This window comes from Psittacula echo (assembly GCF_963264785.1).
Source record: "Psittacula echo genome assembly, chromosome: 1".
NCBI classification, from domain to species: Eukaryota; Metazoa; Chordata; class Aves; order Psittaciformes; family Psittacidae; genus Psittacula; species Psittacula echo.
Genome location: NC_137735.1, coordinates 19886018 through 19903227, shown reverse-complemented (window position 1 = coordinate 19903227; position 17210 = coordinate 19886018). Strand labels below are relative to the sequence as shown.

Sequence of the window (17210 nt, the reverse complement as noted above, 5' to 3'; positions counted from 1 at the left end):
ATAATGAGGAAGGCTGTAATAGGTGCAAGTAGACCTTGTACTTGGAACTAAAAGATGTTTCCAGTATGGCCTGTGAGTTCTGAGATCTGGATATACTCCAGACTGAGCATTTCTGCTGCCTGCCAACAGCAGCAGTGCTTGCCAGTGTGTGCATTTGGCAAACACATTTTCCTTCCCCAAGGATAAAAATACCCATTTCAGAGTTGGCTGATTGTAAGTGTACACCTAAAAGTGCCCTGGTTTCTTTATTCACCAAAGCCATAAGCAAGGAGAAGTACATTGTTATGGCTGTGATGGATACTCTGAAGTCCATGCTTACTCACAAAAAAGCCACATATCAATTGTTAAAAGTTTCCTGAAATAAATTATTTAAGGCTGTATGCTGCTTTGGTTTATATTACAGATTACTGTTTGTGAGGGTAAAACATGGAGAGTCACACAGCCCACCTGCTTCTGCAGCTCTGGCCCTGCCTACTCAGCTTGTGTTACCTTCTATGAACCAGTTTCAGAGGCTTGAGCACTGTGTGCACTGCTGGTCATACTGAGCATTGCTGCTGCCCCCCAGCCTTCACTTCAGCATGAGGTCCTTTTCTCCAGGATCCCTTATTAACCTCCTCACTAGTGAATAGCTAATTTTACTTTTGTCAGTGCACACAAGACTTGTATGCTGCCAGGTGTTAGTTAACGCATTTAGACACTTTTCTATTTGATATTCCGTATATTACCAGAATTTACAATTATAAAAATGTTCTTGAGCCTCAGCTGTTAAAACGCTAGAAAAAAGGGGTTCATTTCATCTAAGTATGTTAAAAGTAGTTAAACTGGCTTGCCCTCATTAGCCAATTGACTCTTGTAATTAATTTCATTAAATGAGTTCCAGGAAATGAAACTCATAAACATTAATAATGCAGAGTTGCTAATTGTGTCTTGTTCCTTCTCAGACAATTGCTGCACACTATTTCTATAAAGCTGCCCAAGGAGGACATATAGAAGGGACTTTACGATGCTCTCTGTATTACATCACAGGAAATATGGAAGACTTTCCTAGAGACCCAGAAAAAGCTGTAATGTAAGTAATGAAGCCATTTGTTAAATAAGAATATATTTCTGGTGGGATTATTTTGGTTATTGATGACTTTTAAGTCCATAGTCTAAATATCTTGTACTCCATGATGCTTACCCCCTCAACAAAAGGCTCTTCGACAGTAAAGTTTGATCCACATGAATATGTGTATTACTTAAATCACCAGTAGATTTTGTGAAATGCTGGGTACTTCCAGTACTACTAGAACAACTCTGGGAGGTTTTATCTAACAAAGGTGTGCTTATTTGATTTTCAAGAAATACCACGCTAATGATGTGATAGAACTGGCATTTTACATCAAGAAAAAGGCAGATAATTAGTTATAGCACTTACTGACTTAGGTTTTTTTTCTTAAAAAAAAAATAAATTAATATTGCCAAGGACAAAACCCATCAGATGTCTCTGATATCCTCATGGAGATGAATGGACAAAATGTTCTCAATTCTGTCAGCAGTTACAAGATTGATGGAGCAATTATTGTGAAATCCCATAGTTTGTCTTATGGAAGAAGTCAGAAAGTGATCCTATGTCCTTTTGTGTTCATTGAGTCAGTGTGAGTTGAAATAACATTACTGGAGCACAGCTGTTCATTTTTTGTTGTTTGTTCTTTTCTACAGATGGGCAAAACACATTGCAGAGAAGAATGGCTACTTAGGTCATGTCATCAGAAAAGCTCTCAATGCTTATCTGGAACTTTCATGGTATGTTTGCTGTTCCCTTCAAGTTCATTTTCTATTTTCACTTTATAGCATGATAAAATAATTGACATTGGGCCATTACCTCAAAGAAAAGCACAAATAGCAGCACCACTGAACTCAGTAGCGAAACACTCATTAACATAAAAGGAAGGAGGAGTGACCCAAAGGATAATTCAACAGTTCTTTCAGAAGCAAGTGAAAGAGGGAGTTTGTAGAGGGAAATAGTGTATCTGCTGCCTGTGATTTTCATCCCATAGTACTGTAGCTTGTAATGTGCACTGGATTAGCCAGAGGAGCATCTTTTTCTTTTAACATTCCCTCTGTTCCAAAAAACATATTTTGCTTTCTCTCTTCTGTCTAATACCATGTCATGAATACTCAGGCTGCTGGATTGTGTTTGTTCTTTTTTTGTATATGGTTATACTATCTTCTCTGTAAAGTATAGTAGGAGGCTGCAATATCCAGTGAGCCAACAAAGAGGTTTTAAAGTAGCTTCCAGGTTAATGCTCCCTGTAGGCATGAGTATCGCATACTGTATATGCAGGCATCAGACTGTTATACGTGTTTAAGACAACGGCTTGTTTAGTCCTGCAGCCTTCCCCTGCTAGTATCACAGTATCATAAGTATGCTAGAGATTGGAAGGGACCTCAAAAGATCATCTAGTCCAATCCCCCTGCCGGAGCAGGAACACCTAGATGAGTTTACACAAGAATGTGTCCAGGCGGGTTTTGAATGTCTCCAGAGAAGGAGACTCCACAACCCCCCTGGGCAGCCTGTTCCAGTGTTCTGTCACCCTCACTGAGGAGAAGTTTCTTCTCAAGTTTAAGTGGAACCTCTTGTGTTTCAGTTTGTACCCATTACCCCTTGTCCTATCATTGTTTGCCACAGAGAAGAGCCTGGCTCCATCCTCGTGACACTCCCCCTTTATATATTTATATACACTAATAAAGTCACCCCTCAGTCTCCTCTTCTCCAAACTATAGAGACCCAGCTCCCTCAGCCTTCCTCATAAGGGAGATGCTCCACTCCCTTAATCATCTTAGTTGCCCTAGTACTTAGTGCTTCAAGCTTAGGAGGTCTACAAGAAACTGTCAGTGGATTGTTCTGGAGTAACTGAGACTTGACCTCACTTTTTAACAGTGAACAACTCTCTTTTAATACTTTTGTAGCATGTTCTGATGTACTGCATACAGTCCCATCAAAGTCCTGTGCATGTGACAGGGCATTAAGATCTCAGAACATCTGGTCCCTACAGTTAGGAGGAAAAATCTGCTGGAGTCTCACTTGAGATCCCAGTGATCAGGAGTGTATGGGTACTTACTTACAGATACTGGTCCTAGTCATCTCTAGTTATAGGAGTATGTTCATGTTGAAAACTTTGGTCCTGAATATTTCTTCATATATCTTGCATACATGTAAATTGTTACACTGCCAAGCAGACCAAACAATGTATTCCTGGGTTGTTGGTGTCAGCAGCCATGTGTTCTACACGCCTGTTAGTCATGGTGGTTTGATTCTCAGTGGCTGATTTAAAGGCCTTAAATGTAGAAGTTTTTCTGAATTGCCCTTTGAGACTTACAGATCAGAAGAACTGACTTCTCAGCTTAGATATCCTGAATTTGTTCTGTGGTGCCAAGGTACAGGGCAAGTACAAGGAATAATGTGTAATCTTTCAGAAGCAGCTGGGGAGCAGGAGTTTACACCTGCTAGTTCTGCAAGGGTAGCTGCTTTTGCCATTTCATTTGAAATTTCTTTGCTTAAGCACCTACTCTTGAAGTCAAGTGTGTATTTAACCATATTTGCTTCCAGTTTGTGGAGAGAATCACTCGAAGCGTAACCCTTTAATAGGAAGTTTTAGGGGGAAAAAAGTTCACCAAGTGGGTGGGTTTTTTTTTCATCTTGTAATCTTAAAGACTTCGTCTTAATTTTGGATGTTTAATCTTCGTAATACTGAGTAGATACAGGACAGAATGTTAAAGAGATGCTCTCCTCTGGAGCACACGCGAGCAGTGGTGTACCACTGTACTGCAATAATGAATTGCTATACTGCAAATGCAAAATTACCTTTTATTACTTGCTTGACAGTCTTAGAAAGAAAAGGGAAAAGAATATCAAAGTAGTTGGATGCGTGATTGACATATATATGCAACTAAGTTAATTATGTATTTTTTTAGTGGAGGAGGTAAGAATCTTTTATGAATATTTTATCTAAATATTTAAATAGGTAATTGGCCTTTAATATCAATTCAACTTTACCATCAATCTTGCACTTAGAGTAAATGCCCACTGGAGCCAATCTAGCGTCAATGCAAGAGGGAAACCTGCAAATCCTTGAGATCCAGCATGGCTTGTTATACCAAGCATTGCCAGTAGGTGTAGCTGTTGCATGGGCTTGCCAGCGTCTTGTTTTGAAACCTTGTACCAAAATTTTGCTCTTAGGTGATTTTTATCAATTTATTTAGTGGGGGTTATTTAACTTTAACTAAAATTATTTTTGTTAAGTTTTTCAATAATTTATTTTATCTAACGTTAGGCATGAAGCTTTGCTGCATTATATTTTAGCAGCTGAAACTGGGATTGAAGTGTCACAGTCCAATTTAGCGCACATCTGTGAAGAAAGACCAGTAAGTAAATGTCTTCACAATTAAAAGGAACACTTCTCAATGATAATGTGATTCTAATCTCTTACCTGTGATATGAATGGATCAATTACTTTCTTTCCAGGACCTAGCAAGGAAATACCTAGCAACTGATTGTGTTTGGAGATATTACAATTTCTCTGTTTCTCAAGTCAATGCACCATCATTTGGTATGTATAAGGAATTCTTTCTGAATTTTAATTTTACCTTTTTTTGTTTGTTTGCTTGTTATCATTTCTGTGAGTGAGCAAGTTAAGGGAAGAGTAATCTCTACTTATCATACATTTCCTTTTTAGTGTTTTGATAGGAATATCAGGGGAAAAAAAATATTCCAAGCGTTGGGTTTCCACACAGGTTTTCTGAGAGTTTCCTTTATATGGCATAAAATTGATAAAATATGAATAAAATGACATAATAAAAAGCCAAGCCCTGAGAATGGGCTGGATATTGAGGATATTGAGCAATTGACTCAAGGTTTAAGAAAAAAAAGGTAGACTTTACAAGCTCATGCTGTCTAGTTTATCAGGCAAAATCCAAAAGCAAATATACTTCCATATCATAATTGAGTCATGGGAAACTAATGAAGGCTAAAGTACCCCTTATCTAATTTATTATTAGTTTTTCTGTTAAGGTACAGAGTTTATCAGCATTGGCACAGCTTGTTTTGGGGAACTGAAGGATTCTCTGGTTTAAAAAAAAAAAAAAAAAAAAGAAGGTTTAAGTGTTTTGTAAGAAAGCACATGAAAAATAGAGTGTTAAAATAATTCAGGCTGCTAATTTAAGTACACAGCAGTGCAGAGACTAAATATCACATTGATACAGCCTGAAACCACAGAAGCTGGCAAATCCTGTTAGTTTTTGTGAGGAGTTTGTAGATGCCTTGGCAAGGTGCATTTTGGCTGACCCTTTGGCAAATCCAGTGGTACAATATTAGAGAAGCTTCTGAAGTTCAGACTCATGGGGTGAGACTGATTCGAAGACTTGCTGGGTTCAACAAGGGTAGAATTTTATTACTTTATGTCTTCCTCACATGAGTAACATAAGGGGAATTTTATCTGTGACTCCTCTCTGTGGTAGCAGAGGATCAAATCCCCAGTGCAGGGCCTGGGATAGTCTAACCCTGGCAGAATTGCTTTCCAGGCCTACTTTATCAGTGCAGCTCTCCAGGCCAGGTCTGAAATGATGCAGTTGTTGGTATGGTGGAGGAGAGATCTCTTCTTGATGATTCACTGCAGTGTTCATGGCCTTCCATTCTGCCTCTGCTGTTGGGTTGGTGACCAGCTTGCTTCCTGGAAGAGCTCTGCTGTAGTCCACTGTAAAAACAAGTGGGATTTCTAAATGCACAAGGCAAGGTGTAAAAATGTTTCAAACCATTTAGGGAATGCTTAGGTCAGATAAGCACCCTCATGATCATGGGAGTTTTTAAACCCTTTAGCCTAGATTAGTGAAATGTCATGCTTTCTCTTGTCTGGCTCAATGCCCACCCTGTTGGAGCTTTAATTACTGTGCAATATCACAGAAAGATGTTTGTAAAATATTTGCTGGGCGCTGCTTCCTTCTAGACCAGGATAATTCTATACCTACTGCTGTCCTGAGTTGGGTTGGGTTTGAAACTAACAAAATCGTCATTAGCGAAGTTCCATAACTTTGGGGATGGCTTCAGCCACCATAGTGACAGGTACAGAACAAACACTCAAGACAGCATGTTTTTAAGTCTCATCAAGTTAGTAGGGCTAACCTGAATAATAAGGCTACAGGTTGCCCAAAGACAGATTCAGCAAGTGAAGAAGAAATGTAGTATAAAGTCTCTAAGTCTCAGTTTTTGTGAAAATAGCAATATCATTCATTTATTAAAGAGATCGTGAGAAGTTTCATCCAGGAATAAATATTTTTAGTGGGCAGGCTGATGTGAAGTAGCCACAGAGACAACTAGAGAAAAAGACTAGAATTACTATTACCTTCTCCATCACATTAATAGTTGGTTAATCCTATTTTCACAACTACTCTCAATGATCTGCTACTGGTTTCTTCAACAGCTTATTTGAAGATGGGTGATTTCTACTACTACGGTTACCAGAACCAGTCTAAAGATCTCGAGCTCTCAATGCGGATGTATGCACAAGCTGCACTAGAGGGAGATTCACAGGTGGGTCTGCAGTCATAATGTGCTTATAATACATCAGAGCTTAGAACAGTACGAGGATTTATCTGAGACTGCTTATTCTGCCTGGCTACATCTGCACTGAAGAAGCCTGCTAGAATAAGTTATTACTATTTCAGAATACTACGTGAATCAGTAATTGCTGTTTCATGATAACAGAAGGTAAACCTACATAGAGGGACAGTCACAGAATTCGGCTGGTTTGAAAGCTAGAAGTTAATGGCTCAATTGAGTGCTGTCTTACCTTGGCACAATTGATTCTGTTGTCACCTTGGTATTTTTGCTGCTGCAAAAAGGAACAATTAGTAGACTGCTGAGTTATGTTCCAGTCCTATCCTCTGCTATTTTAGGATGCAAACAAGAAGACTGGCCTCTTTCCCTTGGTATACTGTGTGAATCCTGGAGTGAATTTTGTTCGCTCCAGCAAGAAAAGCTTCATCTTAAAATGTTTTATAATTCAAAGATACACCATAGCGTGTTGGCAAACACATCCAGTGTTTCAACTGAATTTCCTGCCCTCAGATCTTCCTGAAGTGTCCTGGGTGCTATATTCTGTTCTCATTGTCCCTATGAAGATGTCGTCAGACAGTATCTTGTATGTTAATTTATTAGAGGTAGCATAGTTGGGTTCTGTTTTGAGGATACTGGCACAAAACATTACTGTTAAACTAGCAAAGGAAAGAAGAGATGCCTGAACTTTTAAAGTATGAAAACTAAAGTGATGGAGAATTTTGTAATCCTTCTCATGTACTCACCTTCATGGTTCTAAAAGACATAGAGGTGCCTAAGACTTGTCCAAGCAAGCAAAACTGCAAGATTAAGGACTTCGATTGTCTGGAGAAAATTTCTGCTCTCAGTTTCACTATTCAGCTTGCTGTTGATCTGTAGAGCTAGGTGGACCGGAATGAAACAGGAATCCATTTCTACTTTCAGTCTGTATTCCCCTAGTAGATAAAAGATTACAGTTTGATATGGTGGCTGCATTTAAAGAATAATTAAAATAAGAAAGCTCAGATCTTTTTCCAGATGACTTCTAAGAAAACAGTGTCACAACAAATAGAATGCTAATTATTTTGCATTTTCAATATTTACCTGGGTTATGGCTAGGAGAGAAGGCTTTCATAATTACTCATTGAAGATCACATTAGACTAAATGAGTTTATGGAATCATATGGCCCCCTTCAGATACATATACATATACAGAGATATGAGGTCTCCACGCAGCCTTCTCTTCTCCAGGCTGAACAGCCCCAACTTTCTCAGCCTATCTTCATATGGGAGAAGACAGTTATAGTTATTTAGATACTTGATGCTTACAGTAGGCCTTAAATATATATATATGAAAATTTTATGGTTAAGAAGTGTGTATGATTTTTTTTATTGTTAGGGTTTCTTTAATTTGGCCCTGGTCATAGAAGAGGGCAACTCCATACCTTCCTACATTCTGGATCACTTGGAAATTGATCAGGCATTGCATTCTAGTAGTATGTCACTTCTTCAAGAACTTTATTACAGGTGAGTCTTTTTTCCCTTTAATCAGCATCTTCTGTTTTTCCATGTGAGTAGCATTTACTATGGAGAACAGCAACTCCTGTAATTGTTAACTTTGTTCACTTGTATGATTTAAGGCAGGTTAAGGTCAACATGCTTGAAATGTTTAAATTACCGAAATATTTCAGTTTATACCTGTTAAAGAGACTGGATTATATGTGATTACCAGAAATAGCAAGGACTGGATTTAATGATCCAGGAGGTTTTTTCCAATGTATTTAATATATAATGTTACATATATATTTAAGTTCCTTAGTTAAGCACTGACAATTTGTATACAGTCCAAAATAATCTTGTAATGCTAAATAGAGTATAATTTAATACAGATCTTACAAATACATAACTGGGATAACAGCAGTCCTTTGTATTTATTCTGCAAGGATTTTCCAGCCTGCACAGATGATGTGGCACAGAATATTAGATAGGGAAGAAAGTTCCCATTCTGCTGGCTAAACTGCACTTTGCCAGCACTGTTCATGCACAAATCACCTAGAGACCTCTGGTTCCAGTACAGAACTTAACTTAGGATTCATTTACCTGGGTAGAGCAACATGTGTTGGAAAGAAAAGTGGGAATGAGACACTTACACAATACTTGGTGGATTTGTTTAGTTGCCTCTCAGATATTTAAAGAAGGAAAAGCTAAAGGTGAGGCTGTGAACCAGACATAAGTGGTTATCTTCCGCTTTGCTACTGAGTGTTGTGTGATCTGAAAAAGAGTGGAGAGGATATCAACATCAGAATGTCATTTGTTGATTTTCCACCAACCCACTGAAATTGTTCTTCATTGCAGTTAGCCTGAACTTGTACCCTAAATGACCTCCACTCCACATGAAATTACTAGTCTGATAATTAGGGCTTCTGGACCAGCTGGCCCATCTGGGATTGTAAGCTTGAGCCTCAGTTCTGCCTTTACTTGGGCTAAATCCATCTGCTTTGCAGTGAGAGTAATTCCAGAGTGGACAATGCTGCGGGCTTTTCCCATCCTCATACCCTTTTGCCCAGAAGGGCACATACTTTTAAAAAAAATATATATATATATACAAAATACGTAACACAGAATTTTACATTAAAAATATATAAATTTGATATGTATTTTATATACAATTTTTTATATGAAAAAATTTATGTGTCTATATGGACACCTCACCCCTCCCTCCTCAGCTTGGTTGAAAAGATTCAGTTGTAGCTTAAAATAGGTGCCTGTGATTTAGCTGTCTGAACACCCTTAGTAGGCAAAGTCATAATTGATAGAACTGAGAAAGCTGCTCACTCAGCTCACCCCACAACAGACACCTTGTAGCTGGTCAGCTGAAGTGCTCCTTGAGCTCTGACTGCATTGTGTAGCACTCCATTGTCTCTAAAGGGGGTTTAGACACCACGATCCTGCATAGGTAACTAAATTTTGTACATCTAATCCTAAATTAAGTCCTACTGCTGTTGACTCATGTTAGTTAGAAGCAAGTGTCTTTGGTACAGCCTTGCACTGTGGCTGCTTGACAAGGGTAGCCTGGATGCTTAGACCCATTGTAGACTAACAAAAAAATAGAAAATACACTCCTAGGATAAGGTATTCTGTGCTCAATGACGTTCTGGTGTATCTATGAATTTTTACTTCACCATCTGTGAGATAGTGATGATAAGATCTGCTTGTTTTCCTGGGTTACTCAGGTTTGCTGCAAACCCACTGAGGATTCCCAGATGACTAGCGCCATTGTAAAGGACTAATTAGTTGTTTCAATCTTCTTCTTGTAGGTGCTGGAATAATAGTAACCAAGAATCAATTAGTCCATGCTCGTTAGCATTGCTTTATTTTTACATGAGAGTTTTCTGGAACAGTATTTTACAATCTACTCTGGTATGTATTGCTCCTTTGGTACATGCAGAGTTCAGTTGAAGCAGTACCTTGGCTTTGCACTGCTGTAATCATTTTTTTACTCTTGCTGGCACAGATCTACTTCATGGGAACCTTTCTTTTATCAATTCTGGTTGCATTTGCTGTGCAGTATTTTCAGTCTTTATCTGGTAAGTATTTGAAGTTTATGTCATAGTAAAACTGAAGAAAGAGGAGTTATCTTTGTATTGCAGTAAAATCTTTCAAATAAAAGGAGGTGTTCTAGATTTGGTAGAGGTACCTCTGAACAGCAACTTTTGACGCACAAATCATCTTTTGATTATTGAAAAGGGGTGGATGAAGCGAGACATAGGTTTAAAGCTGTTGCTTTCTGGAGAATGACCCTTGGTAAAGGAGACTTAATAAAAGCATTAACTGCAAGAGATTGTGACTGTAAATAAGAGATTATTTCCCATGTCCCAGGATGTGGTATCATTAGTGTAATTACATGACTGATTTCATGTATGGTCTCTGCAATATGCAATGAGACTGTGTGCCTTATTTCATATAAACTCTATCCATTCAGATACAAGGTGGGAGGAAAAAGTGAGGTACTGAGAGCTGATAAATTTGAATAACTTAGGAGGAGGCAGTTCAGCCTCTTCAGATCAGTAGCAGAATCAGTAAATACGTTCAGTCAGCTCTTGCAGACTCCTCCTGTCCTAAAACAGAAAGTTTTGCTGTATGCTGTTTCTTCTGATAGGACAAAGAATATTAAGGGACAGAAAGCCAAATGCCAGGCTTCAGTCTATTAAAACTCCAATTATTTTTTTTTACCATATTGAAGGAGATATCAGAAACAAAACTACATTGCTCAGGAAAGGGGAAAAAACCTCTACTATCCCATACAAAAATAACGAGTCATCATTTAAAAAGCACTACCAGTTTCAACCAGGTGTTTCACTTCAGATTGCAAGACAGGACCTTGACAGGGATGTCGTGAAAAGAGTACTTCCAGTTATGGAAGTAATTTCTTCCACTAAATGCATTTTCTTAGGTCCAGTAGGCAGTTTAAGGTTATTCAGAAAATACTACTTTCTGACATATTTCTGTAATACAATACAGAAAAAGTTACTTCCACGTTGACAACCTACACCTGTAGGGAATAGCATTTAAAATAACCCCCAAAACAAAAAAACATTAAATGTAAAAAGATTATTTGAATTCTGTAATTCCTAGATAGCACATAAGATATTTAGCTGTGAATAATACGTTGACTAATTATGAAACCCTGCTTTCTTTTCTTACCAGCTATAATTTATAGAAGTTGGGAATCATACTACATATATACAAAGTATACAGTTAAAGTTACAGTTAGTCTTCCTTCAATATTTCCTAACCATTGCGTATTATCCTTATATGTGATTTTTATATACACATAATATTTAAATATTTATAAGTATACTTCCTAGATGCAGTGGGGTCTTTTTTAATAATTTCTTTCGATGTTTTTCCAAAGCCCATAATTCTCCTGGAGCAAGAGCAGAACCATCGTCAGATGAACTTTCTTCCTCAGGGAGTAGCAGTGAGGATGCTACCAGACTCATACAGCAAGATGAATCCACATTTTCAAATGATTTAGCACAGCAGGAGTCAAACCCTCAGAATCCTCTTGTTACAAGCTGAAGTGTAGTTTTCTTAAGGTTGATGTCCCATTGGGAAGGTGGGATATGAACAACTACAAATCTAAAAACTGGCGACCAACTCTATTAGAGGCATTAATAATGCAGTCCAACAGCTAAAATTGTGAGGAAATTCACTGATATGATTTCTCCACTATAGAGGAAAACCATCCCTATAATTTAACACTCCAAACAGATAACGCAATTATTTCTGTCCCCAATACATGATCATATTGTGTTTCGTTGAAGGACTTGAAGAAAGCTTGCAACGTCTTTGTCTAATTGAAGAATGAGCAAACCTCCCACCAGTTTTGATGATGAAGCATTTTTACTCACATATCTAATGTCTTATGAAATTGGCTTTTTTAAGTGTATTATACTAGTGAAGTTAAAGATTTTTCTAAGTTGGAAGCATGAAAATCACATAAAAGTGAAACCTGGCCACCAACACTTTCAAAGTGCTGTGGCACACCAGCCAAGACTTCAGTACATGCAGTGATAACAATTCGGATTTTGGGATTTTATATTCCATCTCAACTCTTAGATGGGAAATAATGTTTTATTTTGAAAGAAAAACACCAGGGAGATTTGCAATATGATCATAACACTGGAGTTTTGCTGGCTGAACCTTAGGCAAAGTTTCACGAGTTTCAGCACTTCCCTGGTCAACAAAACACTTTCTGGCCCTGCCAAGAGCCCTGATCAGACAAAGTAACTTCCCTAATGAATAAACAGAAGAATATTTAAGTGTGAAAAGGTGACACCTCTCAAAATGAGTAAACAATTTATTTTTGGATTCTTCCATAGATAACATTGGCAACTATTTATTTCATGTTCTGCAGTAATTCTTAAAAACACCTATTTAAGTTGACAGTTTATTTGGTAAAGTTTAGATGGGATATATAGGTAACAAGTACAGAGTGCAAATGCCTTCTGTCTCATTTAAAATTGTCTATTAAGTGGCTGTAGGAAAGGCCTGACCTTTAAAGCAGGTATGCCTGCACCTCTGCAAAATTATGTAGATCACAGGTTATAAATTGCACCAATCTATGCATTATTGAGGGTTAAATCCACTCTTCTTGCACTACATTATTTACTCTTGTAAATAAAAATATTTTTCTAATTCAGCTTGTATGTGGAGGATTTTTTTGAAGCACCTCTCAGATGAGATAGCATGTTGCTGTTGCAGATTCTCAAGAACATCAACTCTTGCTTTTTTTGAAGAGTACAGCATTCTTACAGACCTGGAAGAGTTTTTGTTGGTTTTCAAGCAAAACATAGGAGTTTTCAATAAGAAAGGAACGGATTAAAAGGAAAAAACCTCCAAACAGCACAAGAGATTAATATATGCATATACACATACACACATCAAGGTATGTTTCATTTCCAGAAAAGTGGAAATGCAGGTGTGTGCTTTTCATGTATAACCGAGGAAGTGTTACAAAGGAGTTTCACATGTACATGCTTAACTGTTGTTCGCTTTCAGAGGTTATATGTTGTGCTTTTGATATCTACTGCAAATGGCTGACCATCATTTTTGAGTCTGAGTTGCAAAACCTGTGCAGCTAAACTTGATTCAAAATTCCTTAACACAAATGTATGGGTATTTCATACTTTTCTCACCTGATAAAGGACAACTGTGCATTTGTGTGAAAATACGCAGGTTTAGATGGTGGGCCCAGATGTTTTGAAGAAAGTCAGGTGTAGGCTTTGCAGGCAAATAGACAATTGTCACAGCATCAGCATGATGCTGGCAGTTAGATGGTCACAAAAGAACTATTTGGACATTCAAATTGCAAATATTGCTTGTAGTAAGCTACATGTACAAGCTGTATTTTACTACATGTGTTGTATGTAGGTAGCAAAATTGAAGCTTCTAGTGAAATATTAATCCCATGGGAGTTTATCAGTGGTGGTATGATCACAACCCATGTGTTGAAATCCTAAAGCAACAGTGGTTTAGGTTGAGCACATATGGGTCAGAATTAAGCGTTAACAGTCAGGCTGACTGCATTTTCCTCTCCAAAGTAAGCCCACATTCTCAACTTTGGTAATTAACTAATTTGAGGAGGTTTGCCAGAAATAAGATTTCACATCTGTATTCCAGAAGACAATTGCTGAAGCTGCAATGCATTTCTTGATGCCAGCAGTTAATAGTTAGGTCTTTGTTTATTGTTATCTATTGCATCAGAAGTTCTGCCAAAGTATACTTAAAGTATGTTAAGATAAGCAACTCTTCACAATAAAATGGCAATACTTAAGGCTGAAGTAATAATAGTTACATTATTATCCTTCACTTCTTACAAGATCTAGGGGGCTATTATTTGACAGCCTAGAGAATCAAACAGTTCCCAGAAAGAGGATGGTTAGTTAAGCAAAGCAGCTACATAATTCTACTACAAGGAAGGAGAAATAAGAAGGGGACAATATGGGGGGGGGGGGGGCAGGGAGAGGGGAAGTTTATCAATAATTATTTTTGTAAATTGAAACAAGGCCACTGAAGCTCATAGTTTCTGCAGCCCATGCTGAGGGGTCAGGACAGGAGTGAGGAAACAATAAATCACAAGTAGAAAGCTAAAATGCTGCTTGTTCATACACATTTCATAGAAGTTCAGCTGTCTGAACAACACAGGCAGTACTTAAAGTAATGTAAGTGATGGCCATTTTTCTCTTTCTCCCTTGTTTCAGCTCAGAATCATCTTCAGCAAATAAATTAGAGACAGCAAAGAATTTCTGAGTGGTTGTTTACACAATAGGCACCCAATTACCTAAAATTAGAATCATAGAATTATCAGGGTTGAAAGGACCTCAAGATCATCTACTTCCAACCTCCTGTCATGGGCAAGGACACCTCACACCAGACCATGTCGCCCAAGGCCCTGTCCAGCCTGGCCTTGAACACTGCGAGGGATGGAGCATTGACCATGTCTTTGGGCAACCCATTCCAGTGCCTCACCACCCTCACAGTAAAGAACTTATTCATTATATCTAACCTCAACTTCACCTGTTTAAGCCCATTACACCTTGTCCTATTGCTACAGTCCCTGATGAAGAGTCCCTCTCCAGCATCCTAGTTGTTAACTCCAACCCAGTAAGTGGATGTGTGTTACAGGAAGTGACGAGGGAGTGAAGTTATTACATACAGTGTAATGTATGCACTGAATGAGTGAGAATTAGATACCAACTACAGATTGGGAAGGGGAGGTAGGTGAAGGTAAGCTTAAAGAAAGGCAGTGTTGAGTAGTCCTGGGTGGTTAAAGACTTTACGGTTACGCAGTAGGAGATTCAAACCGGTTTCGCAGAATTTGCTGCTATGCCAAAAAGTTTGTTCAGCTTTGAATTATATAGCAGGGTGACAGCAGGACAGACCAGAACATGGCCATCCTTACATGGGTGACTTTGTGACCACTGTCCAGTGCTGCTTTCCAGTACATATAGTGATGAACATTACATCCCAATATACCAGCATGAGTGTGTCCTTAGAAATTGTATATTAATACCTTGAAATAGGAATTTTATTCAGTGATAAAGGGACAAATACATGGAAATTAGTCCTGGCATACTGATTATGTAAGTATACCCTCTGTTGGGACTTCTGTATTCCCATTTGAGCTACTAGGAAAGCATAGATGGTCTTCAAAAGCATGTGGGAAACACGGATTATCTGTGACGAGATTTGTTTTATAGCAGATTCTTGTCTGTGTAAGCTATCCCCATTGACTAATGGACTCTGACATTGAACACTGGTTGACTGTTGACCCTTATCCTAGATGAAATGAAGCACAAAGGTGCGAAACAGGTCGAATAAGCTTTGGCTGAGGAATTCCACCCACACACCCTCTCCTCCCTCCCATAGATGCACCAAGTGCTTTAAAAGACTGGGATGTACAAAGAGAACAGAGTTGAATGAAAGAGCTGGATTTTTTAAAAAAGAAGGCCAAGTGTAAGGAAGGACAAGGGGAGCCTGAGCATGGGGCAATTTCCTACGCTGTGTTCTGAGCTCTAGGTGACGGGAGCAATTCCTGAATAACCAACAGAACATTGTAAGTGAAGATAAAGCAACTGCTGGGATATAGATGTGCTGGAAACACATCACAGCTTGGGTGTTTATGGAAACACCTGATTCCAATGCCAGACAGCCAAATAATTTATTTACAGTAAAAGTAGACGGTGAGTCTATACTTAAATAGAAGGCACCTCTGTTACAGCTGTTGTGTACAGGTAAGTTAGCATCAAAACCAGAAAAGATAGGGAGTAATGAGTAACTAAAATGGAAATTAAAAGATCAGTTGCAAAATTGCAGTATATGCTTATGTTACAGCAAGCATTAGATGTGTGTGCACAAAAGAAAAGCACCAGCAAAACCCAAGCAAACAACTAAACAAAACCCACCAAAACACCCCAAACAAAAACCCCAACCACTTGCAGTAGATTATATATTGTGAAGCACTGAGGTTCCAAACGTAAATTGCACCAGTGCTATGTGCCCATTGGCTTAAGGGACTTGGGTTGTTTGGTAGGTGCTATGAGATATCCATCCACCTTTGGGCATCCTAATGACCCCTTAGAAGAAAACTGGTTGCAACAGGTTGGTTTATAACTCTGTGTTTGGTGACCTTTCCTCTCTGCTAACATATTCCTTAACCTTGCTTCCCTTCCTCGGTTCACATTTTCCAGTTCCTGTTGTTCTCCTTTGTTTGTCCACATTGACCTCTCCTTAATCACTCATTAGCCTTCTAGATAGCTCCTAACACTCAGCATTGCTATTTGCTCTTATCAGTTCTGTCAGGTGAACAGGAGAAAGCACAAATTCCATCAGCAGAGCCTAGCACTGTTTTATGACAGTCTGCCAAAGCAGGAACAGAGATACACGCACAGCATTTTCAATCTGTTCATTAATGGCTTGGCCTGGCTTACACAACCGGTATCTTTGTGCAAGTTAGAAGCAACTCTTCCTGGCTGGATTTGTATTAATAAACTAATGAAGGCCAGGCTCTGCTGTCTGTCTTGGAGTAGTTTTTTTCCTGGGAATCTGGTTGCCTCATGTACTACTTGTTTTGATCAGTGCTGGTGTGTAAAACGGTACTCCCAAATGGTGCCCAGCTGTTGTCTAAGAGGATTCTACTCAAGTTAGGACAGGAAGCACATCACCAGGAGCTGAGATAACAACCCAGTGCCCAAGCATATCCTTCAGACCTTGTTTAGATTAATTGTGCAGATGAGCTGAGACTACTGGCCTCTCTTACAGGCTCTGAGCCTCCATTCCACCTCCAAGCAGCTACTGTAAGATTAGTCTCTCTGATTTCACTGGCCAGTTTATCAGTGTGTGCCATCCAGCAGTGCAAACATGGTCAGAGCTGTTTCATGGCTTGCTTTCTTGAGAGCAGCGTGCTTAGCAGGTTTTTGCAGACCACAGGACAGCCTTTCCAGAACGTACCAGTACTGACTGACTGGAATGATAAATCGAGGTCTCCACTAATGCATCAGGAAGACTGAGGCACAATGTTCCCCTTCTGCTCTGCAGAGTTGCTTAGTGGAGGCTGCCCCTGTCTCCTTGTCCT

General features: G+C 38.8%; 1 protein-coding gene across 1 annotated transcript in view; it reads left to right on the top strand.

The window, feature by feature from the left end:
* The window catches only part of SEL1L3 (SEL1L family member 3), a gene marked incomplete at its 3' end in the record, with an annotated part of 33175 nt that extends 21522 nt beyond the window's left edge, over window positions 1-11653 (top strand). Inside the window, exons 15-23 of the mRNA XM_080632106.1 lie at window positions 942-1069; window positions 1702-1785; window positions 4317-4407; window positions 4508-4592; window positions 6459-6568; window positions 7971-8098; window positions 9889-9991; window positions 10086-10158; window positions 11487-11653. Coding sequence (XP_080488232.1) covers window positions 942-1069; window positions 1702-1785; window positions 4317-4407; window positions 4508-4592; window positions 6459-6568; window positions 7971-8098; window positions 9889-9991; window positions 10086-10158; window positions 11487-11653 — 969 coding nt within the window. The remainder of the gene's footprint in view (window positions 1-941; window positions 1070-1701; window positions 1786-4316; window positions 4408-4507; window positions 4593-6458; window positions 6569-7970; window positions 8099-9888; window positions 9992-10085; window positions 10159-11486) is intronic.
* Window positions 11654-17210: the final 5557 nt, after the last annotated feature.